The sequence below is a fragment of the Cornus florida genome, unplaced genomic scaffold (genome assembly GCF_030987335.1).
Source record: "Cornus florida cultivar Cherokee Brave unplaced genomic scaffold, ASM3098733v1 CherokeeBrave_3.0.0_Hap2_Chr01, whole genome shotgun sequence".
In the NCBI taxonomy this organism is placed as follows: Eukaryota; Viridiplantae; Streptophyta; class Magnoliopsida; order Cornales; family Cornaceae; genus Cornus; species Cornus florida.
In genome coordinates, this window is record NW_026775571.1 from 4,793,766 (window position 1) to 4,818,760 (window position 24,995).

The 24,995-nt window shown below is 35.3% G+C and overlaps 2 protein-coding genes across 6 annotated transcripts in view; one reads left to right on the plus strand and one right to left on the minus strand.

The window, feature by feature from the left end:
- The first annotated feature begins 16,967 nt into the window (after positions 1 to 16,967).
- LOC132282652 (pentatricopeptide repeat-containing protein At3g06430, chloroplastic) lies at positions 16,968 to 19,864 on the plus strand. Its single transcript, XM_059784430.1, has 2 exons — positions 16,968 to 17,420; positions 18,294 to 19,864. The coding sequence occupies exons 1-2, from the start codon at positions 17,049 to 17,051 to the stop codon at positions 19,434 to 19,436; spliced, it is 1,515 nt and encodes a 504-aa protein (XP_059640413.1). The 5' UTR covers positions 16,968 to 17,048; the 3' UTR covers positions 19,437 to 19,864.
- A 1,650-nt stretch (positions 19,865 to 21,514) lies between these two features.
- The window catches only part of LOC132282358 (pleiotropic drug resistance protein 3-like), a 41,621-nt gene continuing 38,140 nt past the window's right edge, over positions 21,515 to 24,995 (minus strand). For all 5 annotated transcript variants that reach the window (XM_059784334.1, XM_059784116.1, XM_059784047.1 and 2 more), the window contains exons 19-24: positions 24,101 to 24,184; positions 23,858 to 23,991; positions 23,406 to 23,633; positions 22,924 to 23,095; positions 22,530 to 22,784; positions 21,515 to 21,860 (exon numbers count right to left, since the gene is read on the minus strand). In XM_059784334.1, coding sequence (XP_059640317.1) covers positions 21,594 to 21,860; positions 22,530 to 22,784; positions 22,924 to 23,095; positions 23,406 to 23,633; positions 23,858 to 23,991; positions 24,101 to 24,184 — 1,140 coding nt within the window. In that variant the 3' untranslated portion in view covers positions 21,515 to 21,593. The remainder of the gene's footprint in view (positions 21,861 to 22,529; positions 22,785 to 22,923; positions 23,096 to 23,405; positions 23,634 to 23,857; positions 23,992 to 24,100; positions 24,185 to 24,995) is intronic.

Here is a 24,995-nt window from a genome sequence, read left to right on the forward strand (position 1 = left end):
CGGGTTTTCTAATTCGTTCAAGGTTTCTCACATTAGTGACAGGTGACTACTTTATGGTGACTTCTCTTTTCGATTCTCTCGTGGAGAGATTTTGTTTAAAGGATAGGTTCAAGATATGATACTCGATTTGGAGACTTGTTATATTAAGGAGACTTTGTGTGTAGGATTTTTGGTGTATTGTCTTATGGTAAGGATCATTGTGACTTGGGAGATATTATTGCTTTTATAATTTTATGGAGTTCGATCTATTGTTGCTTGAGGACATAGACTTATCAGGCTTTGGATTTATGTTTGAGAGTTGTTTGATAGTGGAGTTTTGGAGAATCCTTAATTTGGTTAGGTGATTTGATCTAAGTGTTTTGTGATTCATGAGTTGTCGGTTTTCTTCGTATTGAGGATTTAAGGCCTTAAGCGTGACGGTGCCTATGACATTGTTGTCGGAGTTTTAGGATTGGCTGAGATGGTCTGGCTGGATGTCTTTGGACCATACCCCAACTCTCACAGGATGTCTGGTTACCACAATGCTTTTGGCAATGATTGTTTTATGGCATTAATGTCATTTGTATCGAGAGATTTTACGGGTAGACTTAATGGGGGCATATTTTGAACTGGGGCTATATACTGTCATGCTACTGTACAAAATTGTGTGCTGTGGGCGGGTGCTAATTGCCGACAATACTACCTTACTGACGAGTAAGTATGGGCGGGCTCTAGATACTATCATGGTACCATACATTTGAGTACATTGTGGATGAGTTCTAGTCACTATTCATTATGCCACGTTGCCTTTTCGAGGTACCTTGGTTCATTTTATTATTGTTGGTTGGAGTTCTTTGGTGATTCTCATTGGATTGCGTATTGATTAAGTTAAAGATGCGTCTCACGGTTTTATGGATCTCTGTTCCTTCGTTTGATTAAGGTTTTGGGAGTTGTACTTTAGAACTTGATGTGGTGTTTCTGGGTGTGACCTTGTGGTTGGTCCTGGTTTTGTCCGTCATAGGATGTGTCTGATTTCAGGGACGAAATCTCCTTAAGGAAGGTAAGTTGTGAAGACCGAGTCTTCTTTTTCCTTTTCCGTTTTTCGGTATTTATTTTTTATTTATTTATTTATTTTTTTATTTAATTATTGATTTATTCTTTTCCGCGTTGCCTTAGGGTTTTGATTGACCCGAGGTAGGTTTCGGTGTCCGGAACCGATTTTCGGCGCCACGTGCATTACATTATATTATCTTTTACTACCCGCGTAAGTCTTAAATTTATTGAAAAGCATGCTCGTTTATTTTTATTTTCTAGGGGTATGAATGCATAGTTTCTTCAGAAATATTTTTGTTTTTCGGGGTACTTTGTGTTATTAAGTTTTTGAGATATTTTGTCTTACAGACTTTTGTGCAATTATTCTTTGAGATATTTAGTGGAGGGATTAACTTGTAATTTGGGAAAAAGAGTGACAAGTGTCACTCATTCATTGGACAACATGTTAACTTACCATTGGAATACTTGTTGCCTTAAGAAGGTGACAACTGTAAAACCTAGATTTAATCTTGTGACGAGGCCTATGATGGTGACAAATGGAGGGTGGATGTTTGTGTATGTGAGAGAGGTAGTGTTACTTTAGTGTGTTTGACTAACCAAAAGCCCTAAAGTTAATGGAATTTCTAGAGATAGTGATAGTCATCTCTAACCTCTCACTAAACTCCATTGAAAGACCTTGAAACCCTAGCCACCATTCTCAAATTTCGACCCCCTTCCTATGAGATTTTGGTCTTCCACCTTGAAGACGAAAGTTCCCTCTCTTCCTTTTCTAGAACACATTTTCACAGTTTCTTCATTTACTTTCAGTTGCCTTAGATTTTAGAGAAACAATCCTCTAGTGAGGTACTCTGATAAACCCTGAAACCCTAGCCTCTATTTCTGATTTTTGACCCCCTTTCTTTAAATTTTTGGTCTTCCACCTTGAAGACCAATTCTTCCTCTCTTCTTTCTCTAGAATGCCTTCACTCGGTCTTTCCATTTGATTTCATTTTCCTTGGATTCTAGAGGTTCAATCCTTTAGTGAGGTAAGGAATGTCTTATGTTTATACCCTTAGTGTTTTATTGTGTTCTTGGAGTTGATATACATTGTTTACATGTTATTTTCAAATTTTAGGGTTGTATATAGATGTATATAACATGAAATTAACTTAGGGCTTTGTTTTATGTAAGGCTTATACTTCATCTTTAACTTGTATTAACTTGAGTTCATTTAGTGATGTTTTGAAATCTAAAGATTTTAATTGTATAATTTTAGAAATTATATGTAATTATTTCCATTGATTTAATTGTGTATTTGATGTTGTATTGATGTTTAAATCATGGATTTGGAACTTGTTGTATACTTACATGAATGGATTTCATGTATTGATATCATAGTTGTAGGTTTATTTGATTCACATTGTAGACTATAAGTTGTAAATGTCATTGTAGTTGAGGACTTAAGGCATGATTTGTGTGTATTCTAACTTGTTTGTGCATGGTGAGTGGTTAAGTGCATTGTGTACTTAGTGTAAGTTGTTTACAATTTGTTGATTTTAGATTCTTGGGGCGTCGTTGTTGTGACAAGGCTAGGGCACGGCTCTAGTGCAGGAGTTCTCCCCAAACTTAGTGCGTACTTAAGGAGGTTACCCATGGGCTAGTAACCCAAAATTAACCAAACACGTTGGTTTTATTCCGGCGAGATGTTCAATTATATCCACCATTTGTTTGATTTCACATTTTCGTTCCAAGTTGATAACATTAAGACGTTGTAACTTGCTGTTTTGTATTAGCTATTCCAATGTAGTTTAATTGCTTTAATTATTGTGGTTTGTGTTTAAAATGTCTTATGATAGCTTTAGGATGATCCCATAGTTCCACTTGAACATAGACGTTAGGTGGCATGTACAACATGTAACCGTTTATATTACACTTGCAAAACCGTTAAAACTTTAGGTTATACGCATACGCATTATCTTACAGAGTAACTTGTTTACGCACCCTAGTTGATTTGGGTTTTTTTTAGGTAAAGAGACATTGTTTTTGAATGCTCAACATCCATAGCTTGACTTGGCTCACTTGGACATTTTTGTATATTTTTTGTCATACACGTGTTAGCATGTTTTGTTATCTTTGATGTCATTAAAGTTTAACTTGTTTAGAAGCATGACTTGCTTCATTTTGGGCATGTAATATAAACTCAAGTGTCTTATTTTGACTCTACTTTGACATATGTATAATGAGGCCAAGGGCCAATCTCTTTTGATGTATTAACTATATGTAAAAATTCAGCATGTTTTTTATTCTCTTGACCTGATTTATCTTAGGGGCATTTTGGTCATTTTAGGTTGCAAATTATTTTTGGTTCGGACCATGGTTGATTAGAAAACTCATTTTTAGGGGGGGTTTCTTCACAAACTCTTTCCAACAAGTCCCGTTTTAGCCCTGAAAAATGTGCGTTTCGACAAAAACATGATCGCAGCAAATTCACTGTTCACTGGGCACATTTTTGGTAAATTTTTCTAAATTTCGAAAATTCATATCTTCTTCTTTCTAACTCCAAATCAACTGATTTTTAACTCAAAGTTTATTAATTTTTTTGTTTTCTATCCAATGGTATGTACAGAAGTATACACTTTTTTTTTTTATAAGACCATTTTAGCTCTACAGGCATAACTTGTCCGTTTTAAAACCTTAGCTTCCACGTTGTATTCTTTTGAGTTCTGTGACTTCTTGGGAAGTCACTTTAGTGTCTTAGAGGTGGTATTCACCTCTAGAGACCCTTTCTCTTTTTTTTTGCTTTCGCATTTGGGATTTGTTATCGGATCAATTTTGTGTCAATCACAAACGCACCAGGTTCACAGAGAAACCTTTAGCCGCCAATATCTCACAATAAAAAAAGTTTGAATACAATTATAATATAATCAATTCTAAGACAAGAGATTAATTTCATTAAAATATATTACAATCATTAAAACCCAATTGCTTAATACAACTAAGTCAATTGCTCACAACCATGCAATCAATATACATAATTTTGAAAATTTTCCGAAGTTAAGAATAATCAAACCATGCTACTTGGCTAGGGTTGCATTAATTCCCTAAGATTGAATTTAGCTATTCATAGAGGGGAATGATGTCTTCATTGTTGTTGTAGAATCCATCTGTATAGACCACCAAAAATTCCTTAGGATCATTGATGTGTGTTTTTATTTATCAATAATAAATTACCACTCGTAATAGAACGAATTCTTTTAGGATAGGGCTATGTTAAGGGTGTCAAACCTCAAGGACTATGGTAGTTTATCAAGTTTTCAATTTATACTATTTTAATTTAGAAATATGATTTGATTTGTTTAATTGTGATGCAATTCAGGAACATAAAAGAAAATAAACGGAATAAAAGAATTGAGATCAAGAGAAGAAATACTTAGGAATTGACTTCACCACGAACCTTATACTATGGTCAACTATTCAACCTTGGGATTTCAATAATTATGTATTATATGGAATTAAACTCAATAACATTCGTTTAATTCAGATTTAAAGAAAGATGTTCCATAAACTTCAATTAACTATAAACTATATTCGGTTGGCACGAATTATCTACCTACCTACTTTTAACTAATTTTGAAGTATAACTCGTCTTCCTTAGGTATACACTATGAAAACACTCATTCATGAAAATATTTGAACACCATTACATGATCTCCATTCTTATATCCGATAGGCCTCCACCAAATACCATCCAATAAGAATGGGTTGAGTATAATTTAAGAGCAATTAAATCTAAGACAATGTATTAATCATTCAAATACTATTTAATCATTAAAATCCAATTGAATTAAGTCAATTGTCCATAATCATGCAATTAAAATACATAATATATTAAATTCCTAAAGTACAAAACAATCAAACCATAGTATTCGGATTTGGGCTACATCAATGGCCTAAGATGGAGTTTAGCTACTCATGGAGAGGAAAGATGTCTTCGTTGATGTTGTAGAAGCCATCTCCATGAACCACCAAAAACTCCTTTGGATCTTCTTCTTCAAAATCCTACTAGCCGCCACTAATTGAGAGAATAATAACTAGCAAAAATGATATATGATCTATGGCCTTGTGCCTCCTTTTATAAAAGAATTAACTTCTAATAAGGGTTGGATGGGCTTTTAGGTCTTCTAATGTCTTTTGGCCCATCTTGGATGAAATAAGACTTAATAAGGACAAATCCCGCATCTAAAAAGTCTAATATGTCATAGAGAACTTAAGCTTAAAAGGTTAAACTCGAGCTTTATGGATTAGGGCTCTAGCTTTTAGGAACAGGGCTTGAGCTTTTTGGAACATGGCTCGAGCTTTATGGAATGGTGCTCGAGCTTCACTTTTATACTTAGCCAAATTTCTTAAAATATTTTTCGAAACGTCTTTTCCATCAACACTTAGAATATTTTTGGATTTTGTCTCCTGTAACGACCCAGTCATTTTACTTCCTTTCCTTTTTTCGGAAATTTTCTTTTTTCGTCTTTTCCTTATTTCGTCATCTTCTCGTTTTTCACTTTTACTTGCATAACCTCATTTTTGTGCTCGGATTTGATTCCGGCCTATGATATTTAAATTCCATGACATCTACATTTTTATTTTTGTAGAAATGCATATTAAATGCTTACTTTCTTTGTAAAAGCCATGAAAACAAAATTTTTTGTAATTATCCATAACTTGAAGGGTTTTTGGGTAATTAAGTAAAGTAATTATTTTTCGTCTTAGGGACCATTTTGCAAATTAATTTGGAAGATATTTTCAAAAAGGACCTTTTTACAATTTCTGGAAAATGTGACAAGTGTCACATTCCTATGGTGCCATTTGTTGATTTTGTGGTGGAACCACTTGGAGGCTTAATCTCATGACACATAGAGGGTGGAGATTCACCCACTTGTTGTCCTAGGATTGGTGCACTTGTTGGCATGGATAGTTGATAAGTGTAGAGGTAATATTTAATCTTGGAAGCTTACTTGGATTCATGACAAGTGTAGGACTCACCTTTAGTCTCGCATTAATGTGTGTGTGTGAGGTAGTGCAAGAGTACCTAGTGAGTGGAGAAGCCCACCAATTTAGCTTAGGGTTTACATATTTTAATTCATTCATCACTTTCCTCTCAAGAACCCTAAGGAAGCCACCATTGGAGAAAAGCTTGACTAGTAGCTTTGACTTCATTTTTGGTGCCCTTTCACTCACCTTAGAACTTTGAACTTAGAATACTTTAGGTTCCTCCCACTCCCCTCTACAAAACCCTTGTTTGGTTTTTCCTTTTTAAGCTCGGTTGCCTTGGATTCAAGAGGAACAATCCTCTTGTGAGGTAGGGGATGTTATCATTTATCTTCCAAGTAATTTAATTGTTCTTATAGTGATATCCAAGTTATATGCATGTCTTGTATTGAAATAAGAAATAAATGACTAATGGTAACTTGTATGAAATTCACTTTAGACTTGATAAATGGCATGACCATGACTTGATCCTTGTTGTGTATTAATTTGGCATGATTTAAATGAGCTTTTAAATCTAGAGGATTAATTGATTTATGTTGATTTAAATTCAAATTAATTATACCATGCCTGTAATTCATTTGTGACTTGATATAAAGCATGGCCATGCATTACTCCATGTCATATATTAAATTGGAATCATTTAGACAATTCTTGAAATCTAGAGAAATTACCTAGTTGGTCTACTTAATTTCTACCATGTTAAACTAATGATTTAGTCATGTAATCCAGGGAACTTATTGTGTTTTATCACATATCATGACTAGTTGCTCTACTTGTTGATTTTGGAAACTTGGGATATTATCAAGAACATGACTAGGCTAGGACTTGGTTCTAGTACGGGGGATTGTCCCTCTACAACTATAGTGCGCACTAGGGGGAGATACCCATGGGTTAATAGCCCTAAAGTGATCTCAAGAGTACGGTTTTAATCCAGGCAATATCTAAGTATCCACTTTGGCTTGATTTCACATTTAAATTCCAAGTTGTTAACTTTGTGAATTCACATCTCATTGTGCTATGTTGACAGTTCTAATGTTACTTTGATAGCATGAATTAAATTGTATTGAATTGCAAACTTGGTACAAAGATAAACCCATGCATTCCCTACGAGTAAACTTGTTTACTCACCCCTAAGTTACTGGGTGTTTTTCAGGTAAAGAAGCCATAATGTGGGATGCACAATAATCTTAGACTTGCTAGACTACTTGGAGTATTTTTTGCTATGTTAGAATATGCACATGTTAGCATATCTTGTTCCATTTTGCTTACTATGTCAAACACTTGTGTTTATTGTTCAAGTCATGTAATGTGCAATTAAGTGCACCTTTTGATACTTATTTTGAATGTGTAATATGTGGCCAAGAGCCAATTTATATTTAGATTCACCTTTATTTATTATTCATGGAAAATTGCTTTTAAAGGGGACAATAGAGAAACCTAAGGTTTTTAGGTATCATTTTTGCATTGGGAGGTATTTTTAGGTTATGAGTTTTCATTTGAGGTCTATTTACTTTATTCGAGGTGTGGCCAAGGGCCAAACACCTTTCCAAATTTTGCATATGCTCTTAGTCTCCATATTTTATGTTTTTAGACAAATTCTTGTGAAATGGAGGTTTGGAGGGTCACTTTTTGCATTGAGTGTTTACGGAGGCCGTGAACCATTGGCGCATGTCTAAATAGATATAATACGTTTGCGTGCATGCTCACTTAGGCACAATTCACACCATTTCATGAAATGCACTTCCTTTGGACACTTTTCAACATTTTAATTACAAATCTGATGCAAGGGCATTTTGGAAATTTTACCTTGACAAATATATTTCGTTCTCAACTCCTTCACGTAGAAAATATGATTTTAGGGAGAGTTTCTTTTTCATATTTTTCCCAAAAATGTCATCTTGACCTCAAAAACCACGCCCCAACCTCAATTTTCTGCTAAAAACACTATTTCTGCATTTTTTGAGGTTCCAGACCACCCCACTGCCTCATTTGGCGGGCCCCCGCAGTGTTCTGGCGCATGCCCGCGAGAATCTGCCATGTTTGGTGGGCCCTCGCAGTGTTCTGGAGGGCGCCCGACAAAATCTGCGGTGTTTGGCGGGCCCCCGCGGGAACAGTTCCTGCTCTAGACATCTTTCTTCAATGGGCCATATCTCACTCGTTTTAACTCCGAATTGGTCCGTTCTTGAGTCTAAACTGACCGCGTCGAAATCAGATTTCCAATGATACCAATTAGAGCTTCATATTCCATTTGTAACTCAAGTTATTCAAGTTTTAGTGAGGTAGTATTAGAATTTGGTTTGAACCGGAAAGGGGTTTTCTTTCCTTAACTTCAAGACTTGATATCTTCTTCGTCCGGACTCCAAATCAAGTCATTCTTGAGTCCCTTTTTATTAATTTTTCACTGTCTTTCCAATGGTATACTTGGTAGCATCCATTTCTGTACGAAATGACCATTTTATCCCTAGGTTTGTTCTTATCCGTTTTTGAAACGGCGCTTCCGCACTTGTTTTCTATGGGTTCCGTGACCTCATTGAAGGTCACGTTGGTGTCTTATAGACATGTAGTATCTCTAGAAACCATTGTTTTACCTTTTGCATCCGCATTCCGATTCATTGTTGGATTTACGTTCGGATCACCGCTAATGCACCGGGTTGAATATAACTCGGGTCATTACATCTCCAATAGTGATTGATCCCTTTTGATGGTGCTCAAGCCCTAGCTCTTGGGCTCGAGCTTTTTGTCTCAGGGCTCGAGCTCTATGGAACAGTGCTCGAACCTTTGAGTCTTGGCACGAGGTCTTGGAAGCATGGCTTTTCTTAAACAACTCTTCAAATTTTTGACGCCTGATGGGCTCGAGCTTTTAGGCAAAGGCTTGAGCACCTTTAGGTTGAGCTCGAGCTCTTGAGATCAAGGCTCAAGCTTTGCTGCCTTAGTTGAATTTCTTGTTTCTTTCTGCTGAGCTCGAGCCTTAGAACTTAGGCTCGAGCCTTGGCATTAAATTCTTCCAAATTTCACGATTTTGACTCTTAGCTTGCTTCGGATGATTGGCAACGACTTTGTAAGCTTCGATATCAATCTTTTCATCTTAAAGTCCCAGTTTTAACCATATCTTTGGGAAAGTAACTGTAAACACAAAGTAAACATAAATCAGTCTAACACTGGATAAAAGTATTACTTAAGGTCTTAACATACATATATTTAGGGGTTCAAATATGCAATATTCAGCGCTCATCACACCCCAAACTTACATATTGCTAGTCCCTTAGCAATATAGAACTAAAAACCCGCTTTCGTGGGAATTACGGTTGCATTTAGCCTATGCAACAAGCCTTTAAACCCTTAGGTTACCCTAGTGGATGAGTTATAGTCTCGTAAGGTTTCCAGTGATGGTACCCACAAACATCTCAACTCAATGCCTTACTTACACAATAGGCTCATTCAGACTTGTTTTCATATCATAATATCCCAGTTATGCATTAATCAGTCAACTATAACAAGTATAAAGAACTATATTAAATAGGAAAAATGTCAAACTCTCAATACCATGTTAGCAGCTGTGGTCCCCATATGTCAGTTTAATCACATATTTAACAATCCTGATCCCCAAAATCCTTTTTAATAGTGAACTCACAATTTTAAACATATGGCTTCCTATCCATACTTATAACTGACTCATGATATCCCTCAATTCACAAGTAGACCTTTCAAATTCTAATCCGTAAGGTGTTTTTCTTAACTTTATATAGGTATGCATTTATTCCATTCATCACTCATTTTTAAAAAAAAGGTATTGTGTAATGCTTAGGTCTATTAAGCTTTCTAAATCACTCTTGTAACGAACTTTCAGCCAATGACTCCCCAACTAGATGGTTTTAGGGTATTAGGTATTAAAACACCCCTAAGGACTTAATCGTTCAAGCCCATTTAGGTATAAACCCAAACTTGACCCTTTGTTTCTCTCTTTTCATTTGTTTCTTTCACATTGGTGAATAACCTTTTTTTTTTTTTTTTTTTTCATTGCATACATACCATTTTATTTCTTTCAATATATATATTTGTTTATTATACCTTGGTTCTCAAAATCATCAAATTCACCTGTTCATTTTAGTTTAACACAAATCATAATAAGATTTCAAGTTTATACCTCACAGAATGTATGTAAGTGTAAACATGTGCAAGGTGAATTATTCTAGGAAACAGAATCATCAAATTGTACCTACCCTGACAAAGTGGACCGCAAGCCACCAACTGATATAAATTTTTTTCAAAAATCCCTATTTGGCATGAATTCAACATACAAGCCATCTTAAACTAATATCAGACTATATATGGACATCATAACAATTAATAGATTCAAACTCATGCTTAAAACAGTAAAAATGCATCCTCTTGTGCATATCATATCACAAAAATATTTTGAAGGACACTACCTTACCCCCAAACTTAGGGTGCACATTGTCCTCAATGTGCGAAAACAGATGTAGAGTTAGAAAGATATTACCAAATAAGTAGAACCAGCAAAGATCATGAATTATAGCACAGAAGGGTAAAATCGTCACCTCACCTCCCAAACTTAGTCCTTACAAGATAATCGTATTCCAAAGCACACATCAAAGTATCAAGTATATGGAGTAAAATAGATATATATCATTATATACAAACCAATCTTTTTTTTTTTTTATTTTAAACAAAACAAACCTAAACTAACCTAAACTAAAAAGAAAAGAAAAATACTCGAATAAACTTAATTACAAACCTACAAATGTTAAGTTTAATGTCGATAGCTCAACACTAAGCTAAGTTTAACGTCGCTAGCTCGACGATACACCACTCCCTAGCCTGTATCTATCAACTCAACTACCTCCCTTATCCCAATACCAGTCCTAAAGGTGATTATGATATTTGAAATAGGAAAAACCAGTGTAGTTCCATCAAGAACCAAGAAAGAATACTTAAGCTTATTCGGGAGTGGCTTAGGCTCAAGTTTGTGAGAAGACTCACAAGAAGAACTAGGAGGACAACTTGAAATCAAAGGAGAAGGAGGATCTTTTATTGGAAAGACTGTGACTGAATCCTCATCAATAACATCAAGAAGGAAACACTCATCTTTCTCTAAGGAATATGGAGTAGCATTGAAGATGTTTAATTTGAGCTTCATATTCCCAAAAGAAATATCCATAGCCCCAGTCCTACAATTAATGTTGGCATTCACTGTAGCTAAATATGGACGACCAAGAATATATCTATTGGGATCGTGAATAAGTTTTGTATCCAGGATATGAAAGTCAATCAAAAAATAAAACTTGTCCACTTTAATAAGAACATCTTCAATTAACCCATGTGGTTGCTTCATAGATCGATTAACAAGTTGCAACATAACTGATGTGGGTTTAAGCTCTCCTAAGCCTAATTGCTCATACACCGAGTAAGGAAGAAGATTAACACTCTCTCCTAAGTCAAAAAGTGCTCGGTCTATCACAGTGTTTCCAATGGTGCACGAAATGGTAGGAGCACCAGGATCTTTGAACTTAGGAGGAGTGTTGTGCTGAATGATTGCACTGGTTTTCTCACTGAGATAGATTTTCTTAGAGACTTGGCTTTTTGATTTTCTCTTTTAGGTGCATAAGTCTTTTAAAAATTTGGCATAGGATGGGATTTGTTTAATGGCTTTAAGGAGAGGAATATTGATTTTAACTTGTTTAAAAACCTCCATCATTTCTTAAATTTTCTCTCCTTACTTACCATAATAGGAAGGTTCCATGAGACGTTGAGGAAAAGGCACTATTGGCTCATAAGTTATCTCAAGGTTGGGAGCAGATGAAGAAGTGACTTCACCTTCAATTCCTTTGGAGCTTGATGGAGTAGGATGTGAGGGAACATCTCTGGGATGTGGAATTGGAAGAATGGGATTAATGTGAATCCTACTCTTCTCTTTTTCTACCTCTTGTTCCTCAATTTGATTATCTATGATATTTCCACTACTTAAGTGGTGATGACATTAATTTGCTTATGACGAGTACTTGAAAGATTAGTCTCATTAATCATGTAAGTTTGCCTGACTGGATTTGCAATTGACTGATTTGGCAAAGTTCTTTTCTCTATACGAGATAGAGCATTTTTGTTATTTGCCCCACTTGAACCTCTATCTTGGCTATAGATTGGGAATGGGAATGTACCAATTGAGTGGTAGAATCAAAATTGCTAAGTGTAGTCAAGACCTTCTCTTCAAATTTAGACCAGTACCTAAGAAGAGGAGGATCTAGAATAGCCTGGTTCCTAAATTAAGGAGGACAGTAGATAGAAGATTGATTGAAAGAATTACTTTATAAATGATTGGACGAATTGTGGTACTGTCCCTGAGATTGGGGAATAGTTTTGCCTTGGCTTTGATTCTGCCATGATATATTGGAATGATCTCCCAGCCAGGGTTAAAAATATTGGGATTTAGATTGTAGCCTAAACTGGAGAATGTAGCATTGGTTTTCATTTGTGGATTTTCAAAAGATTAACCTATAAGAGGACAACTGGCAGCATAATGAGATGGACTAGTATAGACAGAACACACCTCCTTTGGTAAAGAGGAGTGCTGAAAAGAACTAAGAGCACTGACAGCTGACAAAACTTTGCCAAACTTTCAATTCAACACTTCCATTTGAGTGGCAAGCTCTCTAAATCTTTCTGCTTCATAAAAACTTTCAACTTCAAGGATACCAGGTGTAAACCTAGACCTAGAGGAAGAAGCATGTTGTACAGAATTTTCACTTAGGGCCTCAAACAGTTCCCAATCGTCATTTGGGCTCTTATGCAGGAAAACACCATTACTAGAAGCATCTACCATGTTCCTTTGTGGATCAACTAATCCATCATAGAAGATTTGCACCAAATGCCATTTAGCAATATCATGATGTGTACACTTTCTCAGAAGATCATTGTATCTCTCCCAAGTATCATGAAGTTGTTCATTCGGGATTTGGGAGAACGCTGTGATCTCTCTTCTCATTTGTGCGGTTTTACCCACAGTGTAGTATTTATTCAAGAACTCTTGTTGCAACTTATCCCATGTGCTTATGGAATTATGAGGTAGGGAGTGCAACCAAGTTCTAGTTTTGTCATTGAGAGAAAATTAGAAGAGTCTCATCCTAAAAGCATCATAAAAAAAAGTGGTTAACTTGGTAGTTGATCACAATTCCAGAAATTCATCTATATGCTTATAGGGATTTTCAGTAGCAAACCCATGGAAAGTTAGAAGCATTTGGATCATAGCTGGCTTGATCTCAAAGTGGGTTGCATCAGATTGTGAAAATTGAAAGCAAAAAGGGGATGTATATGAGGTGGGAATGAAGTGATCCCTCAATGGTGGTTGTGGTGGAGGAACAAGTGTTTGTGGCACATGTGCCCCATTTGGATTATCACCATTATTAGTCATTTCTAATTTAGAGAATTCTCATAACAATTTAGGCTAAGTTCAATGATAACAAGTAAAAAAAAAAAATTTCAAGCAAAGAAATAAATCGAAAAGAAATCATAAAAGGTCCTAAAACCGTAACTTCTTCTCCTTAAGCTTCGTCGCCCTTTCTCCTTAATTCCTATACTTGAAAAGAAAAAGAAATAAGGTGAGATGTCAAAAAGTCCTAAAATTATAAATTAAACTATAATTAATCTAGAACTCAACAAATCCGTAACATAGTCCCCGGCAATAATGCCAAAAATTAATGTGTATTTTTATTTATCAATAATAAAATACCACTCACAATAGAACGAATCCTTTTAGGATAGGGCTATGTTGAGGGTGTCGAACCTCATGGATTGTGGTGGTTTATTGAGTCTTCAATTAATACTATTTTAATTTAGAAAGAGGATTTGATTTGTTGTGTTGTGATACAATTCAATAATATAAAAGAAAATAAATGGAATAAAAGGATTGAGATCAAGATTAATTTGATGGTTTATACTTAAACTTGATGAATTGCACTACACTTTAATTATGCTTGTAGTTAGGTAGACAATTCATACTTAAATTTGATGGTCATGTTGATTATTGCAATTAGTAGTCACATTTGGTTTACGACATAATTTTCCCCAATTAGATGAAGACTTGAGGTTTAATGCATGAGCTTAGTGGTGATTACTATACCCTAAGACTCCTCTCCTATCTCTTTCACCCTAATCATTTTAGTTTTATTACATTGTATGTTTCTAAGTTCAATTGTAGTTTAAACAAACCAAACCAACTCTCTTTACAATCTCATTAGCACTAAAGTTCGATTTGATTCCAATATGTGTTCAATCTCTTGGGACAATCCCTTCTCACTATACTTCATTGTATTAGTGTTAACTGGCTTTTATAAATTTTAAAAGGTGATGCCCACTTGGTATTTTTTAAAGTAACAACATTTTTGTGCACACGCACGGGTAGCATCAACTTGTATTTTGACTCAAGGTGTATTTAGATAATGTATTTGATGACACATGCTTGTAATATTCTTTTGGAGGGGGAAAATAACTTAGGAACTCACCCATCTATCTTTAGGAGTTCTTATGAAAATTCCTCTCTTATCTCTACTCATATAATCCCTTAACATTATTTCTCACTTTATGGATTGTAACATGGTGGCCATGACTTATGTGGTGGGATTGAACAATTATTGCATGATGTATGTAAATGGGTTCACTTAAATAGTCTAAGGTATGTTGTTAATTAAATATATTTGCACATTATTATTATTATTATTATTATTTTTTGAATGGTATACTCGGGTCGTTGAAGGGTAAATAGCAGGGACAACATTATAAATCCGTGGATATTATTGTATGATTATTCACCTTTGAATAAGGGTATATATGAATGACATCAGTTTTTCTTCAATTAATTATTTATCTATTTAATTATTTAATTATCTATTTTTATTTTATTTCTTCACGACTTGAGTCATGGGATTTTGGGCATGACATTCGCGGTAAAGTTGGGTGACAGATGGGGGACAAAAGGGCAAAATGGTCTTTATATATATTTGAGGGCAAAATGGGCTTTCGGCAATTTTAAATTGCTGACATCATCAATTAATCAATGGAAGTTTGTTTTAGGGGAAGCAAATGATATTTTGAATAATTGAGGGATAGGTGTTTGAATTTTTAGCTAACTCCTGAATGTAATTTACCCTTTGATTTTTTATGACAATTGCACGTAGTAACTTTATGCCCGCGGTAAAGGGGGTTAAGGCCCCGTTTGGGAAGTGTAGTGTGATGTAGTGTACTGCTCTAGCTTAGAACAGAACAAGTGTTTTGTAGTGTGATGTTCTGAAACGAGAACAAAACATGTTTGGTGTTCCATATTTGTTCTGAGAATTTTGAAACAAAAACATGGTAGAACATGTTTGGTAATGTATATTGTTCTAAGAAATATGAGAACAAAACATGTTTAGAAGAATAAAAGTGTAACCAAAATCACTAAAAAAAAAAATCATGAAATATATATATTTTTTAAGTGACAAATTCCAAAACTATAAGTTACCAAAAAAAATTGTTGGGTTTCCTTTGTTAAAAAATTACCAATAAAAACTTGTAAATATTACCAATAAATTTCATTGCATGAAATTAGTACGAGTGTTGGATTTTTTTAATTTAAAAATTACCAATAAAAACCTGTAAATAAAAAATTTGCTTCTTCAGTACCTTTTTACTAAAAATAGAAAAACAAATTTAATCATATATTATATTATCTAATAATAAGTCACAATTATTTTCTTTCTCCATTTAAATTTAAATTTTTTAAATTTCAGATGGACAAATATAAAAAATGAGGATTCAAGCTATTTTGATATATATATATATATATATATATATATATATATATATAGAAAAAGAAATTTTATTATATATTATATTATATAATAATAAGTCATATTATATATATATATATAATTTAAGATAATATATATAATTTAATAAGTCATATTATATATATATATATATATATATATATATATAATTGTCTTTTGTGCATTGAAGTATGCAAGAGGACAAAAATTAGCTGGATGGGGTTTTTACGAAAATAGAGAGAATTCGTTATTTTAGAGTGAGATATGCACAGTTCATTTTCCTTTTCCATTTCCATATCCATTTCCATTTCATGTTTTATTAGGAGTTAATTTGATAATCATGGTCTACGCAAGAGATTTGAAAAAATTGCAAGAGATTTGAGAATTTGGATCAAACAAAAATTCAGTTAAAAAAACGCAGACGTGGGGTTCGTCGGAATCGGCAGACGAGAGCGCACAAGAGCTTGCTGGAGTGACAGATCTACGCGCCGAAGCTTTGGGTTCGCCGGAAAACACAGAGGTGGGGTTCGCCGGAAAACGCAGAGTTGAGATAGTTCTTGAAAGAGGAGGGGGGCAAGTTCACAGATCTGCTAGATTTTGTAGTTTGCAATTGTAGAGAGAGAGGGGGCAACTTCAGAATTGAGAACGAGAATAGAGATGGAACTTCTGATTCTTTTAGATTTTGTAGCTTGCAGTTGGAGAGAGAGAGGGCAAGTCAGAGTGTTTTTTCAGAAATTAGGGCAAGTTCACAGTTGAGAACGAGAATAGAGATGGAGGCAAGTTCACAATTAGGCTGTTGTTCTAAGAATTCTTAAATATGTGTTCTAAGAATTCCTGCACTTTGGGTTGTTGTTCTCCTTTCTACAGTGAATAGTGGGCCGGCTGAAATTTGGGAACACTTTGGAACATGATTTTTTTGTTTCAGAAATTGGCCCAAAAACAGAAATTGTTCAAATACTATTGGACACAATACAGCCCATACCAAACAAGTTGGTGTTCTCAATAGTGTTCATTTGCACTGTAGGAAAGGGCATAGAACAATATGGAACATCCCCCAAACACGCCCCAAGTAATAGCCCCCAAATGGGCCACGTAGATGCTCCCAAGTCCCAATCTTCTTCATCCACTCCATTTTCTTCAAACGTTGGAAAGGAAGGAAAATAGGCGCAATCAGTGATGACGTCGCCGTCGGCATTGTTTTCTCTCTCATTCTCCTCCTCCCTCCTCCTTTCTCCTCTATCTTCCTCTCAAGACAAGAATAGTTCCTCCACAGTCAAACCCCCAAATTCTAGGGTTATTTTTCACTGTGCATTTGCATCGCCCACCACTTCTTCTTCTACGACTTCGGTGCCCAAGAGGAGGCACTGGAAGGAAGGAGAATACCCAGGAGTTTCAGAAACTTCAATTGGCGGAAGATCGAAGAGAACCCCCATAAAGAACATCAAGAAGAAGTTGGACCGCAAGAACAACGGCCGGGCTTGGGCCAACACTGTCACTGAAGCCCTGTCGGACCGCATTCAGAAAAAGCAATGGCTTGAAGCCCTTGAGGTATACGTATGCTCAGGAATTACCCTTTTTGTGTTCTATCTCTACTTCATAAGGTTACTCTCTATATATCTATCTATATGAATTACCCTTTTGTGTTTTATCTCTACTTCGCAAGCTTATACATGTACAATTGTACATGAATGACCCTTTTGTGTTTTGTTTCTAGCTATTCCCTTGAAAATTTAATCTATATATATATATATATATATATATATATATATATATCTCTAAATGTGTATGCATTTGAATTACCCTTCTCTGGAAACTTTACTATACATGCAATTATTTCTTAATTTTCTGCTAGGTTTGGTAGCACATTTGCATAGCAATGCATATTTTATAGAGCTTCCATTGATTGATTCTATTACCTTGTTTGCATTGCTGAAGACGGTATTGTCGTAGCTTCAGTCTTTTTTATTTATTGAATGATATTTGAATTAGTGCTATCATATATAAGTTTCTGTTGTGTTTAATATCATCCCTCAAAATGTATAGTGTTTGCAAATTCTTATGCAAAGACAGTTTTTAAAAGTTAACTTATAGGCTTATAGCTGAATTGAAACCATAATGGGTTTATTTCGTTGTCTTGTTGATAAGGTTTTTCCCTTTAGTTTTTCCATTTCTGTCTTGTCTCAGTTTATCAAACAACCAATGCTGCCTCAATATTTATACAAAAACTAATAGGTTTGTGTGTGTGATATATAGTTTGGTTTAGACTTTCTTTTTGGATAGGTAAGACTCACAACCCCCAATGCACTAATACACCCACTATTGTCCCAGTGGGGACTTGAACCCTCAACCCCATGTGGGAGGAGGAGGAGATGTCACTTGAGCTAGGCCCTTGGAATGACAGTGCTCCATTTGAATTTTCAGGTATTTGAAATGCTCAAGGAGCAGCCTTTTTATCAACCAAAAGAAGGGACTTACATGAAGCTCCTTGTTCTTCTTGGGAAGTCTGGCCAACCCCAACGTGCCCGTCTACTTTTTGACACAATGATTGAAGAAGGGTTAGAACCCACCTCAGAACTTTATACGGCCTTGCTAGCTGCTTATTGTCGTAGCAATCTAATTGATGGAGCATTCTCAATTCTTGACCATATGAAGACCTTACCTCTCTGCCAGCCTGATGTTTTTACATACAGTATCCTGATCAAGGCTTGTGTTGATGGTTCACTATTTGAATTGGTTGAGTCCCTATATGAGCAAATGTCTGAACGATCAATAACCCCAAACACTGTCACCCAAAACATAGTGTTAAACGGCTATGGAAAGGCTGGAAAATTTGACCAGATGGAGAATGTGCTCTTGAGAATGCTTGAGAGCACCACATGTAAGCCTGACGTATGGACTATGAACACTATTCTTAGCTTGTTTGGTAACAAGGGTCAGATTGAAATGATGGAGAGATGGTATGAGAAATTCCGCAATTTTGGAATTGAGCCAGAAACACGCACTTTTAATATTCTGATTGGTGCTTATGGGAAGAAAAGGATGTACGACAAGATGTCATCAGTAATGGAGTACATGCGTAAGCTTTCATTTCCGTGGACAACCTCAACCTACAACAATGTGATTGAGGCATTCTCGGATGCAGGCGATGCAAAGCATATGGAGTACACATTTGACCAGATGCGTGCTGAGGGTATGAAGGCAGACACCAAGACCTTATGCTGCCTTATTAAAGGATATGCTAATGCAGGCCTTTTTCATAAGGTGGTCAGTACAGTCCAGTTTGCTGGGAAGTTGGAGATACCAGAGAACACCTCATTTTATAATGCAGTTATTTCTGCTTGTGCAAAGGCAGAGGATTTGATGGAGATGGAGAGAGTTTTTAAGCGAATGAAAGATAAGCAATGCCCACCAGATTCCACAACTTACTCCATAATGGTGGAGGCATATAGAAAGGAAGGTATGAATGACAAGGTCTACGATCTGGAGAAGGAGAAACAGATGATGGCTGCTAATGGTCCTAAAAGTAATGAGGAAATAGAAATGGAGGCTTTAGTTGATATCTAATTGAGGGCTAATGGTGTGACTGCTTTCTATTAGTGTCCAAGTTTTGTATAGGACTTATGGCTAAACTGATGTCCTGCATGCCACAATGGGCTTATCAGTGTAGTTACTAATTGATCTGGTCACCGGGCTGTCACTTCCTGGGTTGGATAACTGCAATTACAGACGCTTCCGTGTATTATGTGAAGCATTGAGGTTTCCTTTGAATAAGCAAATTGTCCAAGTGAACTATTTCAGCGTCTTTCATGTATATACAGTGTTCATGTTTTGATCAAGGTGATGTTTGCCTTTCTCTGGACCTGTGGGTTTTTCTTTTTTTAGAAAGAGTCATCTGTTCCCGTGAAATACCAATTGTACTGTTATTGCTGTTTTTTACTTTACTATGTTTGTTCAAAGAAGGAATGCATGACTTCGGATTTTCATGGTGTTCAGATCTGCTTGCATTTATGCTGTTGCATTCATTATTTAATGTGTGTCCATTCACGAACTCTGCTTCTGTCATCATTTTAAGTTTTAATGCTGACCTTGGTACATTATTATTTTTTTAAGTAACAGCTACCTTGGTACATCATAAGCAATCATGTCATGTGTAGAGCAAAACAGAAGCAGGAAATGTCTAAAGTCTTCCCAATTCTTACTCCTCTCCTCTCTCTCTCTCTCTCTCTCTCTCTCTCTCTCTCTCTCTCGCACACACACAAAAACAAACAAACGCGCGTTCATGTTCTAACTTCTAATGGCTGACTTACATTGTTCGTGTATTGGGTATCTATAATAAAACTACATCTTTTTCTTTGCTATGCCAACTTCTTGATTATGTTTTGAACGTTTAATTTTTTTTTGTGGTGGTAGTTGTCTTGATGAGGCATCTGCATTCAACTCTAGTTTGTGTTGAGGGCAACTGTATTCTTTGTAGTCCATTTAATTTTTATTATCTTTTGTATTGGTTAATCCAAGCATGATCTTGTACCTAAGAAATCGCGTGCAAGAATGCTTGCAGGTAATTAACCACCTTAAGCTTTCACCTAGAGGTCCTGGATCTCATAAGATTTCTAGTATCAATAACACTCAGCCTCTCTAGTTAGTCTCTTTTGTCGTCGCACACTTGCATGGGAAGTTAGGTTGCATTATATATATTCAGTCCTCTATTTTATTTATTTTTTTTTTGGCAACTTATCTGACTTTGGTTATGATGTCATCTATGTTCTAAATGGATGTCAATTGAAAGCACTTGCTGTGTGCCATGGGACTGTTGTTATGCACAAAAGGAAAACTGTAACTAATAGGTTGCAGGAAGTAATGGGAATGTTCATGTTAGGTATCTGCCTTTTTAAGGAAACTATCTGGGCTTAATGGTGGAACTCACAGTCTATCTTACAATGATAGCACCACCAACCCATTTGGCCTAAATTGTGTTCTCTTCCATGAAAAATTTCCAGGCAAATCCTCTCATGAAGCTGAGATTAGGTGGATTACTATTTTGGATGGTTGTCAATAATGGTCTTGCAACCACTTGGGTGACAGAAAGACATGTAATTTAGATGAAAATGGAAAACAACTGAGAGCCTCTTCTGAAAAATGAATTCTGAGTAGGAATAGCTCTTTAAGAACACATGTGCTTGTTTCATGGTTTCAAGTTTAGCGGGTAAAGTTCGCGAGCTACTTTAAGACATCCATGACCTGGGTTTCCGATACTGTTAAGTAATACTGTGACTGCATCCTCAACTTATGACATCCAAGGTGACTAAAATGAGTGTGTCAATAGAAACATTTCTTGTTACTTCATGAAGCATGGCATTCCTTTTCTATTTGATGCATTTTACATGACATCTATGTGTTATTAAAAAAAAAATGCTTGTTTCTTTTCTCTGGAAAATTGTCCATTTGCTTCTGATGTATAACCATTCTTGTTTATGCAGTAATGTTCCATAGTATTGATTTGTTTATGTAAAATGATTAAAGACACAAAAATTCTATTAATTTTATGTTCTCTTTTCAGATATTGATGCTGTCTAAATAAATCTTCATGTCACACTTGATGAAGAGTACAATTTTAATTCTATCCATATTAAAGGAACCCAAGACAGATATTTCAAATGGTCATTGTATTAGTTCTTATGACTAGACAACAATGACAATCTCTCTGTTCTTTTTCTTCTTTTTTTACCTCCTTTGAAAATTTAGTTTCCCGACAGAATATGCAAAAAGAGAAGCAAATAAAAGAGGGAAGATGGTGAGAATGACAGTCACAACACCTAATCTATCTTGGTAATATCCAAAATAGTCTTGTAAGAAGGAATTGATTGCTTTTCTTTCTCCAAATGCTGTTATTTCTTGTCTTATGTTCCCATATTGTGATGTAATGATAGCATTTAGGGACCATGATGTTGGTGAAATCCAGTAGCACCACACCCACCACTTAGGAAGAGCCTGCAATAAGACAGCATATCAGAATAATATTACCATCTACTCCATCAATCTTGATGAATCTCTATAAAGAAGTATATTTTATATAATATATATATATATATATATATATATATATATATATATATATATTTTGATAAGTATTTTTTATATAATATTTAGCAAACTCTTACAAATCAATTTCAGATAGATGATTATGATATTATCATAGCATTCTGCAGTTGTGGTCTTTATTCACTAATTTTTTAATAATTCTATTGAATCTAAAACCAAAAGTTTGTCCAAATTGCCCCTTTTTTCTTTTTATTATGCGATCCAATTTTCCGGAGTTCCACTGAATTAACTAGTTTTTACACTTGTAATCAAAATAATCAGGATTAGATGACTTTTCCAATTCTCCCTCAACTTGCAGGAAAAAAAAGGAATTAAAAATAAAATGAAAACAACTAAATAGAACTGCTGAGTTATTTTTCACTTCAAGGTTTTATCCTTAATAAAAAATGGACAGCTTGTACAAAACTCGGTTGAAACTGTACTTACTGATGAACGTAGCTTTTACGACTGTTGCTGTCGGTCATTTGATGTCTCATTCATTAACTAAATAATCAATTAATATTGTTAAACCATAAGGCATAAGCACAGGAGAGATATGGAATAGAGTAGTTGACTCACCGGTTCTGGTATTAGGAATCCTGAGAATAGATTAAGAATGGTGTAGCTTGCTGTTGCCAATATGGAAGCTACCTTTGCATTTGGGCTTAGTGACACAACAAGCATTCCGAGGTAAGTGTAGTAGAGCAGTGTGCAAAATGTTGCATAGAAGTACCGGACTACCTTGTCCACTGACCAGTAGAACCCTATTGCAGGATAGGTAATGATCACAAATAGAACTGCTTGTACTAATATGTAAGGAAATTCAATGGTCACCTATAACAACAAAGGAATGAGTGTCATGATTTCTATGGAAGCCGTGAGAAGCCTTCATAAATAGAAGCCAGTCAGAGTAATATAGTTGTGCAGGGAAAAAATGAGAGTAATATAGCTGTATGTCTATGATTACTCTTACTTGTGCAAATGAGTAGGCCCATGATGAGTACATTCCAGAAAACTTCTCACGGTACAGGACAGATTGTTCCCTTGACACAACTGGTATGACTGATGAACAATTGCTCGTGCCTAACAATTGCAATACCATGGACAATGATGATATTATGTTGAGCATGCCCTGCTCATCATGTCTTCCAAAAAAAGGAAATTGGAAAGAAATATCACTTTGTTTGTTTGTTTAGTTCGGTACAATAAATAGTGCTTTACTTCCAATACTATAGAGATATAGCTGTATTAAGATATTAGAAAGATTGGTGTTTCTTATGGCCTTCCATTTCTCTCTGTACTGAATTTGTTGTATTAGGACAAGCTATGATTTCCCATTGGCTAGCAAGTTATATATAAAGGCGGATTAAATATAATAAAAGAACCATCCTTTCTACACATTTTTGGTGTTTTTCATTCATGCATTTAAGTTCACAATATAAATGGGTGACTTACATTTTCATCCCTTTCTGCCACATAAGTACTCCCAGGAACACTGATGAAATGATCATAAAGCTGAAGCGTGTGAAGTTGTATGCTGGACTTCTCCAATATGATAAATTTTGTTTCCAGAGGCATGCTTTATATTGCTCCCATGAGTTGCGCGCGAAACGAGTTGGAAAATGCATTTTTCTTGTGCCTGCTGGTGGCTTTCTTAGTTGCTTAATAAGTTCTGTGTTTTCTCTGCAAGCAAAGGAGATCTGGTAAGGTAATCTAATGCAAATCATTAGCATCAACATTGGTCAGAAAAATATAATGATATTTGTCATTTCAATTGTAGTCCTTGTTTTAATGATTGATGAGCAGTATAAGCATACCTATTTCACTTTCTGCAAGATGAATAGATTATAGACAAAACAGTTCACAAATAGAATGATTATACAAACTCATTCAATTGTAATACTCACCTATACTGCTGAGACTCCTTATAAACTTGGGCAAAATTTACACCAATTTGTGCCTCTACAGATTCTGTGGTGATGTCTAGCATCCATGTTGCTGGATTATAGTTTTTTTTAATCTTTGGGATGCCAGGAATTCCCTGTGACGAAGGGAATGGATGGTCATTATAGATCATGGACATTATATCTTGAGCTTAAATTTCATTGAAATTACATATCTGTATTATTAGTACTGTATTGCTAACTGACCTCAAAATAATCAATAAGATTACTTGAATGCTGACCCAACGGTCCTGAATAAATAATCTGTCCTCCCTTCTTCATTAGAATCAACTGCACAGAGAGTAACCTATTACTGGTACTTCTTGTTTTTAGGGTTTCATAAACAAAAAATATGCCGTTGTTAATTTAAGAGAGCAAATTTCTTTGGGTGCATAAAACAATTAATACTTGAACAATGAGGACTGTTGAGTACCGGTAGTTATATAAAATCTTAAATTTTAATAAAAAAAAAAACCTTAAGATTTTCAGAATAATTAAATCTTCCATGATACAACAGAGAACAGCTGATCTTCCAATGCTGACCGTAAAAGTTGTCATCAGCCATCTTGTTGGTTTAGTTGTACACAGTTGGGAAATCTTCCTGATGTGGTAGGGGACATCTGATCTCTCCAAGGTGATAAATACATTTTTTGATAAGTAACAATTCATTAAAAGCACTCAAGAGGGTTGCACGCCCAAGGAACAAAGCATACGAAAAAAAGAAAGTTATACAATCAAGCTATCTACAAACTCCAAAGGACCCCCCACATATTTCCAATATGATTCTTATATATTTGTTGCAGACAAATTATGTCATCTCTGCAATTCTATTTTAGCCAGTTTTGTGGTTAGGAAATTTGTTACTATTTGTAACCATTTAGCAGAATTCGTTCACAATTTCCTTAGATTTAGGGGCTTTGTGACCCAGTAGTGTCCAACCAACATTAGCTTATTCTTGCTGGAATCACCTTATGAGTGTTTTGCCTATATGTCGAGTGTACTGTTTCATTGCTGTAAAAGCCTGTATTCATAGCATGATTTATTCAACTGCATTGGAAGACAAAGCTGGTTGAATACACCCTTGAACCTTTTCTGATAATTC

Coding starts and splice junctions, on each gene's coding strand:
- LOC132282652 (XM_059784430.1), top strand. CDS start 17,049: ATGACGTCGCCGTCGGCATTGTTTTCTCTCTCATTCTCCTCCTCCCTC. Junction 17,421..18,293: donor AATGGCTTGAAGCCCTTGAG/GTATACGTATGC, acceptor TTGAATTTTCAG/GTATTTGAAATGCTCAAGGA.